This window comes from Trifolium pratense, linkage group LG3 (genome assembly GCF_020283565.1).
Source record: "Trifolium pratense cultivar HEN17-A07 linkage group LG3, ARS_RC_1.1, whole genome shotgun sequence".
Lineage (NCBI taxonomy): Eukaryota > Viridiplantae > Streptophyta > Magnoliopsida > Fabales > Fabaceae > Trifolium > Trifolium pratense.
The window spans coordinates 30,591,101-30,607,121 of NC_060061.1; the positions used below are offsets into that span (position 1 = coordinate 30,591,101).

A 16,021-nucleotide genomic window follows, 5' to 3' on the forward strand; every position below is an offset into this window, starting at 1 on the left:
ACTATATTGATTATTGAAATGAATGAATATTATTATTTTTAGTAAAAAAAAAATGCAGACGACTTTAAAAATTGGAATTCAAATATTAATTTAAGTTGAACAAAATTATGTCATTTATTTATTTAATTATTTATTTTTTCAAATTATGTCATTTATTTTTAAAAAGAAACTCAAAACACATTTTTGTTATAAAGGAGTCGTGCCAGGCGCAAAGCGCACAAGCTGGATATATATATTTTTTCTTCCTGATTTGAATTTTATTTCTTTTTAACGCATATTTGTTTCTACTTTAAAGATATATATTTTTCTATAAATAGAGTTGTTTCATTCATAGAAATATAAGAGAGTAAGAGTGAAGTAAGTGAGAATAAGGATTTGCCACCAACACAAAGACTAGGGTTTTAGAGAGAAACAAGAGGGGTTGTCTCTTGGTATAATTCTAGGATTTGACAAAAAGTTATTCAATTCACCTTGGGAAACAATATTGTTGAGAATAAAGCCAAAATATCTTTTTTTGGAAGATTTTATATTTAAATATAGTTTAGATTTATATTTGAAATAAAATAATATTAGGGTTTATGATTTATATTTCTGTTTAGAATATTTAAGATTTGTTTAGAATTTATTATATGATTAATGTTTTTTGGCTTTAATGCAGTTTTGATCCCCTTATTTTGAAAAACCTGAACTTTTGATCCCCCTATTTTAAAACTGAGCACTTTTGATCCCCCTATTTTAGTTTTTTGTTAGTTTTAGTCCCCCACCTCAATTTGGTCAGACTTTTGCTTATGTGTCATGCTCACTGATGACGTGGCATTGTACATGTGGACAAACAATTTCCTTAGATAGTGTCCCGAGCCCCAATATTTTGCTTCTTTGATTGCAGTGATGTAAACACACGATCATCTTTAAGGAATCCCATTGCAAAATATGCATCTCTATAGGTCAAATATTGTGTGTCACCAATCTTTCTGACATCATCATAGCAAGTTGTCCACATGTACAATGCCACGTCATCAGTGAGCATCACACATTAGCAAAAGTTTGACCAAATTGAGGTGGGGGACTAAAACTAACAAAAAACTAAACTAGGGGGATCAAAAGTGCCGAGTTTTAAAATAGGGGGATCAAAAGTTCAGGTTTTTCAAAATAGGGGGATCAAAACTGCATTAAAGCCATGTTTTTTTTATATAGCTCTATATATAGAGCCATAAGCATGATGAATAAAATAAGAACTTTATTATTCTTCAAATAACCCTATATTTGAGGAGAGTTTTCTCCCTAAAATTATATCCCACCAAATTCCGCAATAACAAAACTCACAAAAAATCACATCTTGTAGTATCAGAGCGCCGTCGTTCACAAGGACCTATGAAGATGGAAGGAGAAGATGAAGAGGACAAAGAAGAAGACGAAAAAATCAACAAAAACCCATAACAAAAAATCATAACCACAACTACATCTTTATCTGTTACATGAAATATGAACATATAACAACCCATAAGCAAAACCAAAATCAATACATGAAAAGTATGATACCTACACATGTATTAATTAATAACCCATAACCCATAACCAATACATGAAAAGTATGATACATACACATGTATTACAAAACCCAAAATCAATACATGAAAAATATGTTCATGTACCATATGAAGATGTAGACGACGACAACAACAACAAAAACAAAAATCAACATGAATTTCAGGCTGAATACAACACAAAGATATTCAGCGAGGGAGGAGTGTTAAACAAAAACAGCAACAAAGAATGTGGATGAACAACAACAACAAAAATCAACATGAATCTCACGCTGGATACAACACAAAGATATTCAGTCGAGGAGGAGTGTTTAAAAAAGGTTTTTTTCAACTTAAATCTCAGGTCGAATACAACACAAAGATATTCGGTCAAAGAGGAGGCTTGAGAAACAAAAAATAAAATAAAATTTCAGCGCAAATCTCAGATTGAATACAAGAAGATATTCAGTCAAGGAGGAGTGTTGAGAATAATGCCTAAATATTTTTTTTTGGAAGATTTTATATTTAAGTATAGTTTAGATTTATATTTGAAATAAAATAATATTAGGGTTTATGATTTATATATTTCTGTTTAGAATATTTAAGTTTTGTTTAGAATTTATTATAGGATTAATGTTTTTTTTTATGTAGCTCTATATATAGAGCCATAAGCATGATGAATAAAATAAAAGCTTTAGTATTATTCATATAACCCTATATTTGAGGAGAGTTTTCTCTGTAAAATTATATCCCACCAAATTCCGCAATAACAAAACTCACAAGAGTGAAGTAAGTGAGAATAAGGATTTGCCACCAACACAAAGACTAGGATTTTAGAGAGAAACAAGAGGGGTTGTCTCTTGGTATAATTCTAGGGTTGAACAAAAGGTTATTCAATTCACCTTGAGAAACAATATCAAATTGAGTCTTTTGGTGATGGGAAGAGATTCAGAAAAATGGTAGAATTAAGATTGAAGGTTAATTCTTGTAACCCACCTCTTTTGGGAATGTTGTGTAAGGTTATTTAATTAGTGAAACAGAGCGCTGCTCTCTATCATGGAATAGGTCATATTTGGACCGAATTGGTAAACCAATTATTGTGTGTTCTTCTTGTTCTTTCTTTTTCTCACAATACAACCAATAACAACAAACTATATGTATGTGAAATAAAAATTGATGACAAGTTAGTTGTGAATACGACAAACAAATTTATTTATGTGGCTTATTTTGAATGATTGTTAGAATAATACCCCTAAATTATTAAGGGGTAAAGTAAGCTTCACCTAAACATAAACATAAACATGACATATACATTGCCTCCATCTACATGTTTTCTTTCCCAAACCATAATATTCTTTTCCTAAAATAATATGAAGTTAAACTATTTCTCTCTCTTTTTATAAAAAAAGAGAGAAATTTATCCTAAATAAACACAACATTGTGGAGTGATCTATAATCCCACCTAACAATGAACCCCAAGCTCTTGGAAGTGGCAAGCCCTATAAGATATTTTTGGGAAAATGACAATTTACGTGCACGTGAAGGTTTTCACCTTCTTTACCTCATTCATTTGTCCTCTCTTCTAATTGCCCTCCAATTTTTGGAAGTCCCATATGGACTTTATCGTTTTAGTGTTTGAGATTTGCGTCTCTCTCATTTCCTCTCTCAATTTTTTATTTCTTTTTACCATTTTTCTACTGTAAAATAATTTTTATTCCAACGTCTTGGAGTTGGGATCCTCTCCATTTTTTATTGTTTTTATTTCTTCTATTACCAAAGTTTTTAAATGTTTATGGGTATATAAATGATATTTGGACTCACTTAATGTCACATTTTTACATTTATATTCTCAAAATTATATAATAATAGAGGAAATAGAAATAATTGGAAATGGATTGTGTTTAAGAATAAGAAAAGGATGGAAATACTTATTACTAACATTTTAGCTCCAAAGGCACCGCGTTTTAAATTTTTGATGAAATATTGTGCCTTCCTAAGAATTCATAAAATTTCGTTTTCTTCTAAAAATCCATTATATTGTGTTAGCATTATTTGATCTGATTTGATCTAGGGGGTATAACACTCCGACTTTTATAATTATTAGTTTTAATTAAATTCAATTGAATATGAATTATTTAGGTGTTATTTAATTTATTAATCATGAGAGAGGCGATGAATTAATGAGAAACTCATGTATTGTCTGTTGTTCACAGCGAATTAGGGAATCGAGTTCTGAAGAGGTGCTATGTATGCTCTTGTTACGGAATGATGTAAAGCATGCTAAATTTGAGGACGACACTTACACTTTAGTTGCAAACTACAGTTTGTTCCGTAATTTGATTTTGGTGCTAAGATAGTCAGTGATGATGGTTTAGAAATAAATTCTAAAAATGGAATTGGAACTCGGTCTCAATCTGTAGGGTAGAGATCTCGAAATGAAATAGGGTTCCTTGAGAAGAGAACGAAAGGAGAATAGATAACTTCGTATTTTGGTAAGATTGGACAATTGAGTCCACATGGATATCACACCTATTTGAGTCGGGAGTTCCTCCTTTGATTCTAGCTTGAATAGAATTAAAATAGTATTTTATTTGATTTTACTATAAGGAGGAATATGAGAGAAAATAATTTTTAGTGAAATTAGGGATTATGTGAGAAAATATAGAGATATGAATTACTTTGTAGAAGATTAGTTGAGAAAACATAAAATCATTAAATAGAACTAAGATAGAATCTTTGGCTAAAGATAAGGAGTTTTTAGTTCAAATATATTTTCTTGTTAAAATAGGATCATTAATTGATTTTATAATTTAATTAGGAAGGAAAAGCGTGAGATAGTAATTTGGATAGAAAAATAAAATTTAATAGAATTAAAGGAGTGAGGGTGTAAAATAAAGTAAAGGGCCGCGTTTAGAAAATCTATTGAAGTAAGCCCAAGTGAGAGGGGGTGTTAGTGTGAGCAGGGAGGTGTGGATAGAAAGTTAGTTTTATGACATTTGAGAGAAGTAAAAACTAAGGAATTATTATAAATAAATGAGAAATTCAGAAAATTAGAATTAGTCACAAAAACATAAAAACAGAGAATAGGTAGAAAAAGCTTGGGAAACTAGGATTGAGGAGAAAGAGCAAAACTAAGGATTTTCAACAAGAAAACTTCAAATGATTTATGCAAAACTAAGGTAGGGGGAGATTGTTCATCTTAAGGGGGTGTTTTGAACACTTAAGGGGTGTTTGTTTAATGGTTAAAAAAAATTATTTTCAGAAATGAAGAAGTTATAAATACAGATTCCTATGTTTGTTACAAAGTTAGAAAATTAACTCCTAGGAATAAAAGTATAAAACATTCCTAGGAAAAAAATAACTTCCACTTTCCCATGATTTTAATCCCAAGGAAGTGAGTGAGAATAAAAGGTTCTCATGAATAAGGGAATAATAATGAAATAACTACATAATTGCCCACTCTTGCAAATAATTTCTGGGAACATGATTAACGAAACACATTTTTTCAAAATACCTGGGAATAAAATGAACACTATTATTTCCTGGGAAATGTATTCCCGGGTGTGAAAATCTCAACCATTAAACAAACAAAGGAGTCCTTACCCTCATTTCCTTTCTTCCTCATTCGTGTTCTTGAGTTTCCTATGAATTATTTTTAATTGTTGTTTAATCTAAAAATTTCGAGTTTGTTTATGTCGTAATTTCGTATAGATTACTTAATTCATTATTGAAATTTTAATGGTGTTGTTCGTACTTAAAGTAATAACTTTGATGTTGAAATCATGATGATTTAATGATGTTAATTGATAATTGATGAGTATTTGATGTGTTATGAATGATACACATAAACCGTTTATATCAATTATGAGATTTTTCTAGGACTTTCAGGATCAAAATCGGAGCTTCGAAGAAGCTCCCATGGTGGAAATCGTGTTTTCTGCGTTTCTGCACAGGGGGATGGGCGTCATCCACGATGACAGGCTGATCGTAACGTGTCCCACTGTGCTGCACTTGAGCATCTGCATGCTCCTATCGGTTGCGTCTGCAAAACCACATCTGTTCGCATCGTCGTCGGTGCTGTCACGTATGTCGTCTATAAAGGGTAGCAAAACCAGGAATGACAGTGTTCACACATATGTCGTCTATAAAGCAAAAGAATACAAACTTGGTCTGACTGAACTGACAAACTCTGATACCAACTATTTAACACGCTAAACCCCAAACGATAATTTAAATCAGAAACATTAAAATTAAATATGCACCAATAGGGTGTCACACATCTTCGTCTAAAAGAAGCATTAATTACTTTAAAACTTGGAGCCAAATTACTAAAAATTTCATAGAATATGAAATGATTATCAAAATTTAAAACATCAGCATCGCCATGAATTTGTGAAATAAAAGAAAGCAACAAATTCAAATAAAGTCCCCCCACCCCCCGATGTTACGCTATCAGAGCGACTCAACTCTTAAATAAAACTATGTTGAAGAAGACTCCAACGCCAATTCCAGACTTACATCGACTAATTATCAACAACCTGAAAATCTACGATTATACATTGTAGGTCTAAGGCAGAAAGGGAAATAAAAGGGGTGAGAATATCATCTATATCAATAAGTGCAATAATAACAAGAATAGGAAAAACACATAAGAACAATTATTATCGGCACTTAACATACAATACAACATTAGTTCATCGATCACCAAAAGAACTAAAGAATATAAACAACATGGTGTATGATATGCAGTCCTAGACTCTATTTGCATGTGGTACTAGTTTTTGGAAGTCAAATTGAACATTCTCACCGTCATTTTGTGTTTGCGCACGGGAACATCGTCGTTAATATCGTCATTTTGTGCTTGCACACATAAATGAACCAATCAGGCACGAATTTAGTGTGGGGCAGTAGGGTCAGCCGACCCCACTTGCCTATTATATTTTCGGTTAATACTAATATTATTTATGCAATGTGACCTCACATATATGACATTATCATTTTTATGTAGTTAATTTATTACGCTGTAACAAATATAAAATTAATAAGACTAATTTATAATGTTAACAAGTATCTTAAAAGTATTGACTAAGAAAGCAAAATAAGTAATTTTGTATCCACTTGGGTTGGTGCATTGGTATTAACTTGGGATCTGAGAGTGTGCTACTCTTGAGGTCTGAGGTTCGATTCTCTCTGGTGCCAATTTGAGTGGGCTAATTTAGCTTATTCAAAAAAAAAAAGTAATTTTGTAGAAAACAATTTTTTTTTTGACAAAAAAAAAGTTATAATTATATAAATAAAAATTTATATTTTTTTATTTTATAATTTTAACCTCACTTATTAAAATTTCTAGATCCGTCTCTGAAACCAATACAATACATCATAATTATCATATGAATGCATGAGACACCAATACGATTACATGAATTTAAGCATCAAAACAAAAATCGAAAACCATCAATAAATAAAGATTATAGAATGAATAAGATAATAGGAACATATATAGAATTATTGCGTAAAAAAAAACATAGAATTATAAACAATTTGACTACCAAGTTTACTAATTTTAATAATATTTCAAATTTTATACTAATAATAATATAATAAAAACTTACAATTTGACTACCAAGTTTACTAATTTGTCCTTTATCGTTTTAATAATATTCCAAATTTTATACAACTAATAATAATATAATAAAAACTTATTTATTTGCATAAGCAGTTTCGCATAAACTCGAAAACAAGTCAATCTAAACGGGCCCCTAGTTATAAAAATAGAGTTTTTGTTAATCGAAACTTATAAATTAACATAAAACTTTTTTTTATAAGCTAAGCTTAAAAATAAGTCAATTCAAACATGATAAATTTTACAAGAAATAACACAATAATTTCACTTATATTTTAATAATATTTTATAATAAATTTTTAAATATTTTATTCTAAATAAATATTCTATATGACGAATTTAAATATCGAATAAAAATCTATAGACTCATGTAAATACACGGTTCTCTAAATTAGTTTACATTTGAAAAAAAAAACAACAGTTGGAAAATATGTTCCGTCATATGATTATTAGTGTTCTCTCTCTTTGTTTTCCTCATAATATAATTAGTGTTTTCTTAGTTTGCATAATGAAAAACCAATACATAATCTATTTATTTATACAATATTAATTTGATTTTCTTTTTAATAAAGTAACCATAGATCCAGAGAAAAAGAGGATCTCTTTACAAAACTAAAAAGCACTCTCTAAAACAAGTAATTAAGGAGACATCCCCACCTCAACCCAAAATACTTTTCCTATGCTTTTTGTGACAAATATAGGTCCCATAGAAGGTGTATAGAAAGAGATAGCCACAAACACATCAAATACCCCTCAACTAGTCCCATTCCTTTCCCAAACCCATAATCCAAACACACTTCAAAACAAAAAGAAAGCCAACAAAATGTCAAAAAATAAATAATAGAGTGAAGATCCATTTTAATGTCTAATAAACACATATTCAATTTAATTCTTAAGAAAAATAAAAATTAACTTTTGATCATCAAGAAAAAAAACTTGGACATCTTCATTCTTTATATGATAGCTTGTCTTTTAATCTCGAGAACTAAGTTGTCTAGTATCCGTATTAAATGTCTGTTTGGTAAGGCTAAATTTTGAGTTTATAATTTATAGTTTATAACTTATAAGCTCACGATTAAAAAAGTTCTATTTGGTAAACGTTTTTTAAAAAGAGCTTATAGTTCATTTTACTAGTTTTTAACTTATTTTTTAAATATTATTTCAAATAGCTTATGAGCTTATAACTTATCATTTTTTTTTCCAATTTTATCCCTGCCATCTTATTTGCAAAAAATTAAATATTAATCAAACTTTTTTCTATGTAATTTCATATTTATAAGTTAATTCAACCACTAATTGAACCAAACACTACAAACCCAATCGGCTAGCTTATTCGCTATAAGTTCATCCACTATAAAGTAACTTATCATCTATCCACTATTTTTTACCAAAAAGAACTTAAGTCTCGACAAATAAGTGAAAGTGTACACGAGTTGAATGAAAAGTAGAGATTAAAAACATTGACGGAAAAAACTTCAGGGACTAAAAAGAGTGAAAAAAATCTTCATGAACTAAAATGAAAATTCTGGGAAATTATAGGGACAAAAAACATATTTAACCCAAAAATTAAAAAGTGAAGCGTGGGTGTGGCGGCGTCAGTTGAGGGCATGGGAGGAGGAGATGTTGGGGGAGTGTCAGACTTTACTTCTTAATATCTCCTTGCAGGATCATCTTCAGGATAGGTGGCAGTGGCGGTCTGATCCGGATATGGGCTATATTGTTCGTGGTGCATACCAACTCTTGACAGCTCAGGATATATTTTCTTTGGATGTTGCGGCAGATCTCATTTGGCATTCTCAAGTTCCTCTGAAGATTTCCATCTTTGCTTGGCGACTTTTACGGGACAGGTTACCCACCAGAGCAAATATGATCTCTCGATGTATTTTATCCTTGGCGGCACATTTTTGCGTGTCAGGTTGTGGAGAGGTTGAATCGGCTCAACACTTGTTCCTTTCTTGCAGTACTTTTGGTGGTATTTGGTCTCTTATTAGCTCTTGGATTGGCTCTTCACTAGTGACAGCTCAAACCCTTTCAGATCATTTTGTTCAGTTCACTACATCAGCGGGTGGTCTCCGAGCTCGGTGTTCCTTCATGCAACTCATATGGCTTGCTTGTGTGTGGGTTGTGTGGAATGAACCTAACCACATATTGTTTAGTGGCTCAACAAATTCTATATATCAGATGTTGGACAAGATCAAGATTTTTTCTTATAGGTGGTTGAAAGCGTCGAGTAGCACTTTAACTTTAAACTGCCATAGTTGGTGGTCTAGTCCTATGCTTTGTTTGGCCTTGTATGATTCTTTTGTTTTTGTATTGTGTCTCATGTAATATTATTTAGTCTCTTTTAGCACATCTTGTGCTAAAGAGATTTTTATATATTTATCTCATTTTGGCTTTTTCAAAAAAAAAAAAAGGTCTCGACAAATAATGGTCGGATGGGGTAGAAGTGACAAAACTCTCACAACATGACAAAACAATGTTTAAATCTTAATTAGATTATACACTCATATTTAGTATTCGACAGTACTTCAAATATGATTATCTGCACTAAAAAAACCTATAAAAATAAAACCTCAAAATATAATTGGGCCTCACTTTTTTTTTTCTAGAGATTTTTGAGAGATTAAAATGATTTTTCATTCAAAATATAACGATAATGTATGAAAAATAAAAAAGAGACTTAATTGCATATTTCGTTCTTTATGTTTATTTTAAGTTTTAATTTGATTCCTTATGTTTAAAAAATTTCAATTTGATCCTTTTGGTCAAACTTTTCTTTAAATTTTCTACATGCTAATTGATTTGTGTACGAGAACAACTTATAAGGATACTATGTAAAAGTTTTAAAAGTAATTAATTCCAAATTTAACAAAAAGTTAAAAAAAAATTAACTCAAAATTTAACTTATGTTAACATCAATAATATAAGAGACCAAATTAAAATATTTTAAACATAAGAGATCGAATTAAAACCCAAAATAAATATAATAACCAACTTATTTGGATTAAATATACAATAAAACCTAAAATAAATACTAATGTAAAAACTTTCCCATCCTCTATGTGCCTTGGAGACTGCAAGTGCAAATTTGATAGCTTCTCTCAAAACTCAAAAAATATTTGCTATATTCTGCACATACACAAACACAAACACACACACCACCCCACTATCTTAAAAATCCAAATAAACCACATGCTCTCTTTCTCATTTCCCTATATCTACACTTCTTTTTCATCATATATCACAACCAACAACTCTTTCTCTCACAAACACAAACACAAACACAAACACCAACTTCATCTTCTTAAAAAAAAAAACTCTTTCATCACTTCTTTTCTCTCCTACCCTTTATTCTCCTTCCACTAATTTTTCACTTTAAGCCTTAAAAATCAAACCTTTTTCAAACCAAAAACCAAAAAAAAAAAAAAATGATAACTTTAACTGATTTCTACCATGTGATGACAGCAATGGTGCCACTTTATGTTGCTATGATCTTAGCTTATGGTTCTGTAAAATGGTGGAAAATATTCTCACCTGATCAATGTTCAGGAATCAACCGTTTTGTAGCACTATTTGCAGTTCCACTTCTTTCATTCCATTTCATAGCATCAAACAATCCTTACAAAATGAACCTTAGGTTCTTAGCAGCTGATACACTCCAAAAGCTCATAATTTTATCACTTCTTGCAATTTGGAGCAATTTTTCCAAAAGGGGTTGTTTGGAATGGACAATAACACTTTTTTCACTCTCAACTTTACCAAACACTTTGGTTATGGGTATCCCTTTACTGAAAGGAATGTATGGTGATTTTTCAGGTAGTTTAATGGTACAAATTGTTGTTCTTCAATGTATCATTTGGTATACTTTGATGCTTTTCATGTTTGAGTTTAGAGGAGCAAGATTGTTGATTTCAGAACAGTTTCCAGATACTGCTGGTTCTATTGTTTCAATCCATGTTGATTCTGATGTCATGTCATTGGATGGTAGAACACCATTGGAAACTGATGCTGAAATCAAACAAGATGGTAAACTTCATGTTACTGTTAGAAAATCAAATGCTTCAAGATCAGATATTTACTCAAGAAGATCACAAGGTCTTTCTTCAAATACTCCTAGGCCTTCTAATCTTACTAATGCTGAGATTTACTCTCTTCAATCTTCTAGAAATCCTACACCAAGAGGGTCTAGTTTTAATCATACTGATTTTTACTCTATGATGGGTGTGGGTGCTGCTGCTGGTGGTAGAAATTCTAATTTTGGTTCTAATGATCTTGTTAATTATGGTTTATCTGCTAATTCAAGAGGTGTTACTCCAAGACCTTCTAATTATGAAGAAGATGCTGTTGCTGCTAATAATAATGCTAAGAAATTCAAAAATTACCCTGCACCTAATCCAGGAATGTTTTCACCTACTAATAATAATAATAATAATAACAAAAATGTTGTTAATGTTAAGAAGAGTCAAAATGGTCAAACTCAAATTCAACAGAAACAAGAAGATCTTCATATGTTTGTTTGGAGTTCAAGTGCTTCACCTGTTTCTGATGTATTTGGTGGACATGAATTTGGTGCTCATGATCAGAATCAGAAAGAAGTTAAATTGAATGTATCTCCTGGAAAAGGTTTGTTCTTTTTGTTTCCTAATTAATTTTTTACCTTTACCTTTACATTCTTTTAAGTCCTGTTTGGATAAACAGTTTAAGTGTTCACTTGTGGTTGTGTCCATCTAAGAGTTGCTCATAATATAGTAGTATAGATGTTTTTGTATAAGCTATTTCTATAACCATTTATCTTCTTAGGTCTGTTTGGATATATAGTTTAATTAAGCACTTGTAATAATATAAAGTGCTTAAGTTAAAAATTGTTTTCATAAGTTATCGTAAAAGACATATGAAAATAAGCTGAAAACAGTTATGAACATTTATCGTAAATTGTTTTCACAAGTATTTATGTTAATAGATAAGTTCAAAACTTCAAATAAATAAGCAAATAAGTTTGATTTTTTTTTTTTTTTTACATTTTAATTTCATTTTATTTGTTGGTTCTTTTATTTATTTATATTTTCTGTTTTTCTTATTTGTTTTTTTTTGGTTTGTGGTGTTTGATTAATTAAATAATTAATTAGTAGAGGGTCATAGAGAAACTCAAGAGGACTACATGGAGAAAGATGAATTCAGCTTTGGAAATAGAGGAATGGAAAGGGAAATGAATCAACTTGAAGGTGAGAAAGTTGGAGATGGAAAATCAAAAGTTATGCCACCAGCTAGTGTTATGACAAGGCTTATATTGATTATGGTTTGGAGAAAACTTATCAGAAATCCAAACACTTACTCAAGCTTAATTGGTCTCACTTGGTCTCTAGTTTCATTTAGGTATGTTTTCCTTCAAAATCTAAGATTATATATCTTCCCCATTTAATTTGTACAATAATAAAATTAGCTTAATTTAAAAGATTATGGTAGTTCATTTGAGATTAGACGGTTATGCAGTTACTTCAAAGCATTCATTCAGTGAGGACATTTTGTAGTAAGATCGAATGATAAATTATTGAGATCTCGATTTAACGGTCACTAATGTATTGACCGCATAAATATGTTTAATTTGTGATCGTCTATAATCCTTAATCCATATTCATGTTTCCATTTTGATTGATTATGGTTTGCTTTGCAGGTGGAATATTGAGATGCCTGCCATTATAGCAAAGTCTATTTCTATTCTGTCAGATGCAGGCCTTGGCATGGCCATGTTCAGTCTTGGTCAGTTTATTATCTTCTCCTTGTGTTATTTATGACTAGGACTATTATCTTTCAAACACAATATAACAATCTAGAAAGCACGGACATCGGACACGACACAGATACTGACATCGATACTGATAATAATTCGAGAAAATGACATAATTTAACGTAATTATAAGTGTCGTATCGTGTCGGTGTCGACACGTGTCTGATACTGGGTTATGCCTAATCCAAAAAGTGTCCATGCTTCATAAATAACTGTAACAAAAGAAAAATCTATTCAAAATAGAATTTTAATTTTTACTTTGGTCTGACATTTTCTTTTCCTTTAAAAAAGGTAAAAGAAAGAGTAGAAAATATCTTTTATGATTCTATGTTTATTTTGATAATTATTGTTATCATTATTAATAAATGCTTTGTTTGACAAAGCAAGCAAGCAAAGGTTGATGGAGTGTGTGTGATAACTAGAGAAAAAGCAAACAGTATAATGTTATGATAATATGCTTATTATTTTATCAATCTTTATCCATTTTTTATAGACCAAATTGAAGTTTATTTTGTGAAAAAATTTTATGTATATTTTTTAAAAAACATTTCACCTTGTTATCACTTTTAAAAAATGAGAACCTGAAGATAAAAAAAAATCTAAGATCTGCTTCAAATTGAAAAAAGCTGTTTTGAAATCACTTTTTTGAAAAATAATTTCTTTAACAAAACGTTATTTTTATTATGGCAATTAAATAGATACTAGGTTGTATTTTTTATTAAATTTTTAATAATTATCGTCTAAATTATTGAATATCAAAATAACTTTTATATAATAATATAATATGTAATGTAACAGACTAACAAAAAAAAAAACATTCGATCCCTTCAATTGTAATCGGGAGGGAATTGAAACTACTTGATGTTAGAAGTCAGAATTGATCCCCGAACCAGATTAAACTGGTGCTGAAAGAAAAAAAAAACTCATTTAATTATCAAACTAATTAACTAATCAAAACACATTAAAACTTAAAATTGGCCAACCAAATAAATTTGAGTAATATTATTGTTTAGAAGTTTTGGCAAGTTTGTGATGAGGTGTGTGGTTAGTGGTGGTAGTGATGATGAAAGGTGAAATGTGATTGACTGAAGATACACATACATTATACATAGACATAGTGGTGGTGTGGTGAATGATATTAATAAGCATGCTTTGCCTCCTCTTTGGCATGCTTGTTTTATTTTGATGACAGGTTTGTTTATGGCTTTGCAACCAAAAATCATAGCATGTGGAAATTCCATAGCAGCTTTTTCTATGGCTGTGAGATTCCTTACAGGTCCAGCTGTAATGGCAGCTGCTTCACTTGCTGTTGGACTCAAAGGTGTTCTCTTTCATGTTGCAATTGTGCAGGTAATTTTCTTTTACTTTTCATATCTTTTCTTTTCTTTTCTTTTGTTTTGTTCCCTTTTTACATAGCCAATACAATATTCATTCATTGCATGCCCTCCAAAAAATTCCTCTGCTTTTTTTTATTCACTTTTAAGATATTTATATAATATTATATGTTTGTAGTGTGTGTATTTATCTCTGTCAAGATAACTTACTTTATTGATGTTTGTTTGAATATAAAAAAGTTATTTCATTGGTTGGAATTTAATGGTACAGAAATTATGCTATATGGTATCTTTGCAAATAACATTCTTTTGCTATGAAAAAGAATTCCACAAGTCATTGAGAAAAGTTTAATTGTTGATTAACTTTGTACATAAGGTGTCAACTCCATAATAAAAAGGGTACTCTTAAAGAGTATCTCGAGACACTCTTTAAGCATTTCATTTAAACCCTACAAAATCTCGAGAGCATTGTTTAGTATTTTCCTAATAAAAAATTTGACTTAATAATTTAACTTTGACATATCACGGGCAATATGAAATTAATAATTATGAATTTAATATTTTTCTTAAAATTGGGAGTTGAGTCTAACTCAATCCTACAAAATTGGTTTGTAAGGTGAAAATGCCCTCACTTATAAATACACAATGAGACCATCTTGCAACCGATGCGAGATTTTTTAACCGTTTTAGTGTCAATATAAAAAAGTATATTATTAAAGGGTCAAGTTCAAATTGGTTATAAATGATCATGAGTACCATTTGAATTAGTAATATTTAGGCAAAAAAATAATAATAATAATAATAATTATATCAAGGATTTATATTGTTTGTAATTGTATTTGTACAACAGCCATTGAAACCACATTTGACATGTTTGTTTGTCTGTCCTATTTGGAATCTAATTGCCAAAAAAACACCAGGCAGCTCTTCCCCAAGGAATTGTCCCATTTGTCTTTGCTAAGGAATATAATGTACATCCTGATATTCTAAGCACAGGGTTAGTATTCAATAATTAAGAATTTTCTTTTCCTACCCTTCAATTTTATTTTCTTACTCTTTTAATGCTAACCAATGAAATTACTTTGGTGAAAATGCAGTGTCATTTTTGGAATGTTGATTGCTTTGCCCATTACTCTTGTGTACTACATCTTAATGGGGCTATGAATCAATGAATGAATGAACAAAATGAAATGATGGATATGATTTCAAAAAGATTCACGTGTGGTGATGGCATATTCCATGCAAAGACTTGGTTGAGACTTGTTTGTTCATCATCACACACACAAAAGAAAAAGGATTAGAAAAGGAAGCCAAGAATTTGTTTTTACTTTTTTCTATCTTTGTATTTGTTATCTTTTTTCCTTTTTAATGAACTATCATTTCTTAGTTAAAATGTAAAATCTTTATTGTAGCTAGTTAATTTTACAAAATTATTATCTTGATGTGCTCTCATCCAAAAAAACAATTTCTCCATTTCTAATTTTGTCGTCCTTGGACTGGGTAGTGGCAGTGCTAATCTTCGAGCAGACTCTGACTATTTGGAGGTCCTACTTGAATATTAAAAATAGATTTCTAATTAAAAAGCACAAAAAATACATAAAAATCAATTATCATGATATATAACATCCTAATTAATGTTTAAGCTTGATGCAAAGTTTGAAATAACATGGTGGTTGAGTTTGTGTATGAGGTTTACATGTAATGGTTTCAACTGTTAGGCTTTTTTAAAAAAAGTATTATCAATTTTAATTTAATT

The 16,021-nt window shown here is 30.2% G+C and overlaps 1 protein-coding gene across 2 annotated transcripts; it reads left to right on the plus strand.

Moving 5' to 3' along the window:
- Window positions 1-10,182: 10,182 nt before the first annotated feature.
- LOC123913996 (probable auxin efflux carrier component 1c) lies at window positions 10,183-15,707 on the plus strand. 2 transcript variants are annotated; one of them, XM_045964951.1, is made up of 6 exons: window positions 10,183-11,769; window positions 12,276-12,519; window positions 12,818-12,903; window positions 14,124-14,281; window positions 15,186-15,262; window positions 15,363-15,707. In XM_045964951.1, exons 1-6 carry the CDS (start codon window positions 10,575-10,577, stop codon window positions 15,427-15,429), a joined length of 1,827 nt encoding a protein of 608 aa, XP_045820907.1. In that variant the 5' UTR covers window positions 10,183-10,574; the 3' UTR covers window positions 15,430-15,707. The 2 variants fall into 2 exon arrangements, with proteins under 2 accessions (XP_045820907.1, XP_045820906.1); XM_045964950.1 differs by having other exon boundaries at window positions 10,212-11,769; window positions 12,273-12,519.
- The last annotated feature ends 314 nt before the right edge of the window (window positions 15,708-16,021 follow it).

What these genes read in the sequence shown, in the direction of transcription:
- LOC123913996 (XM_045964950.1), top strand. Translation starts at nt 10,575, where the DNA reads ATGATAACTTTAACTGATTTCTACCATGTGATGACAGCAATGGTGCCA. An exon ending in TTCATGTTGCAATTGTGCAG is followed by an intron (nt 14,282 to 15,185) that starts GTAATTTTCTTT and finishes AAAAAACACCAG; the next exon opens with GCAGCTCTTCCCCAAGGAAT. An exon ending in CCTGATATTCTAAGCACAGG is followed by an intron (nt 15,263 to 15,362) that starts GTTAGTATTCAA and finishes GTGAAAATGCAG; the next exon opens with TGTCATTTTTGGAATGTTGA.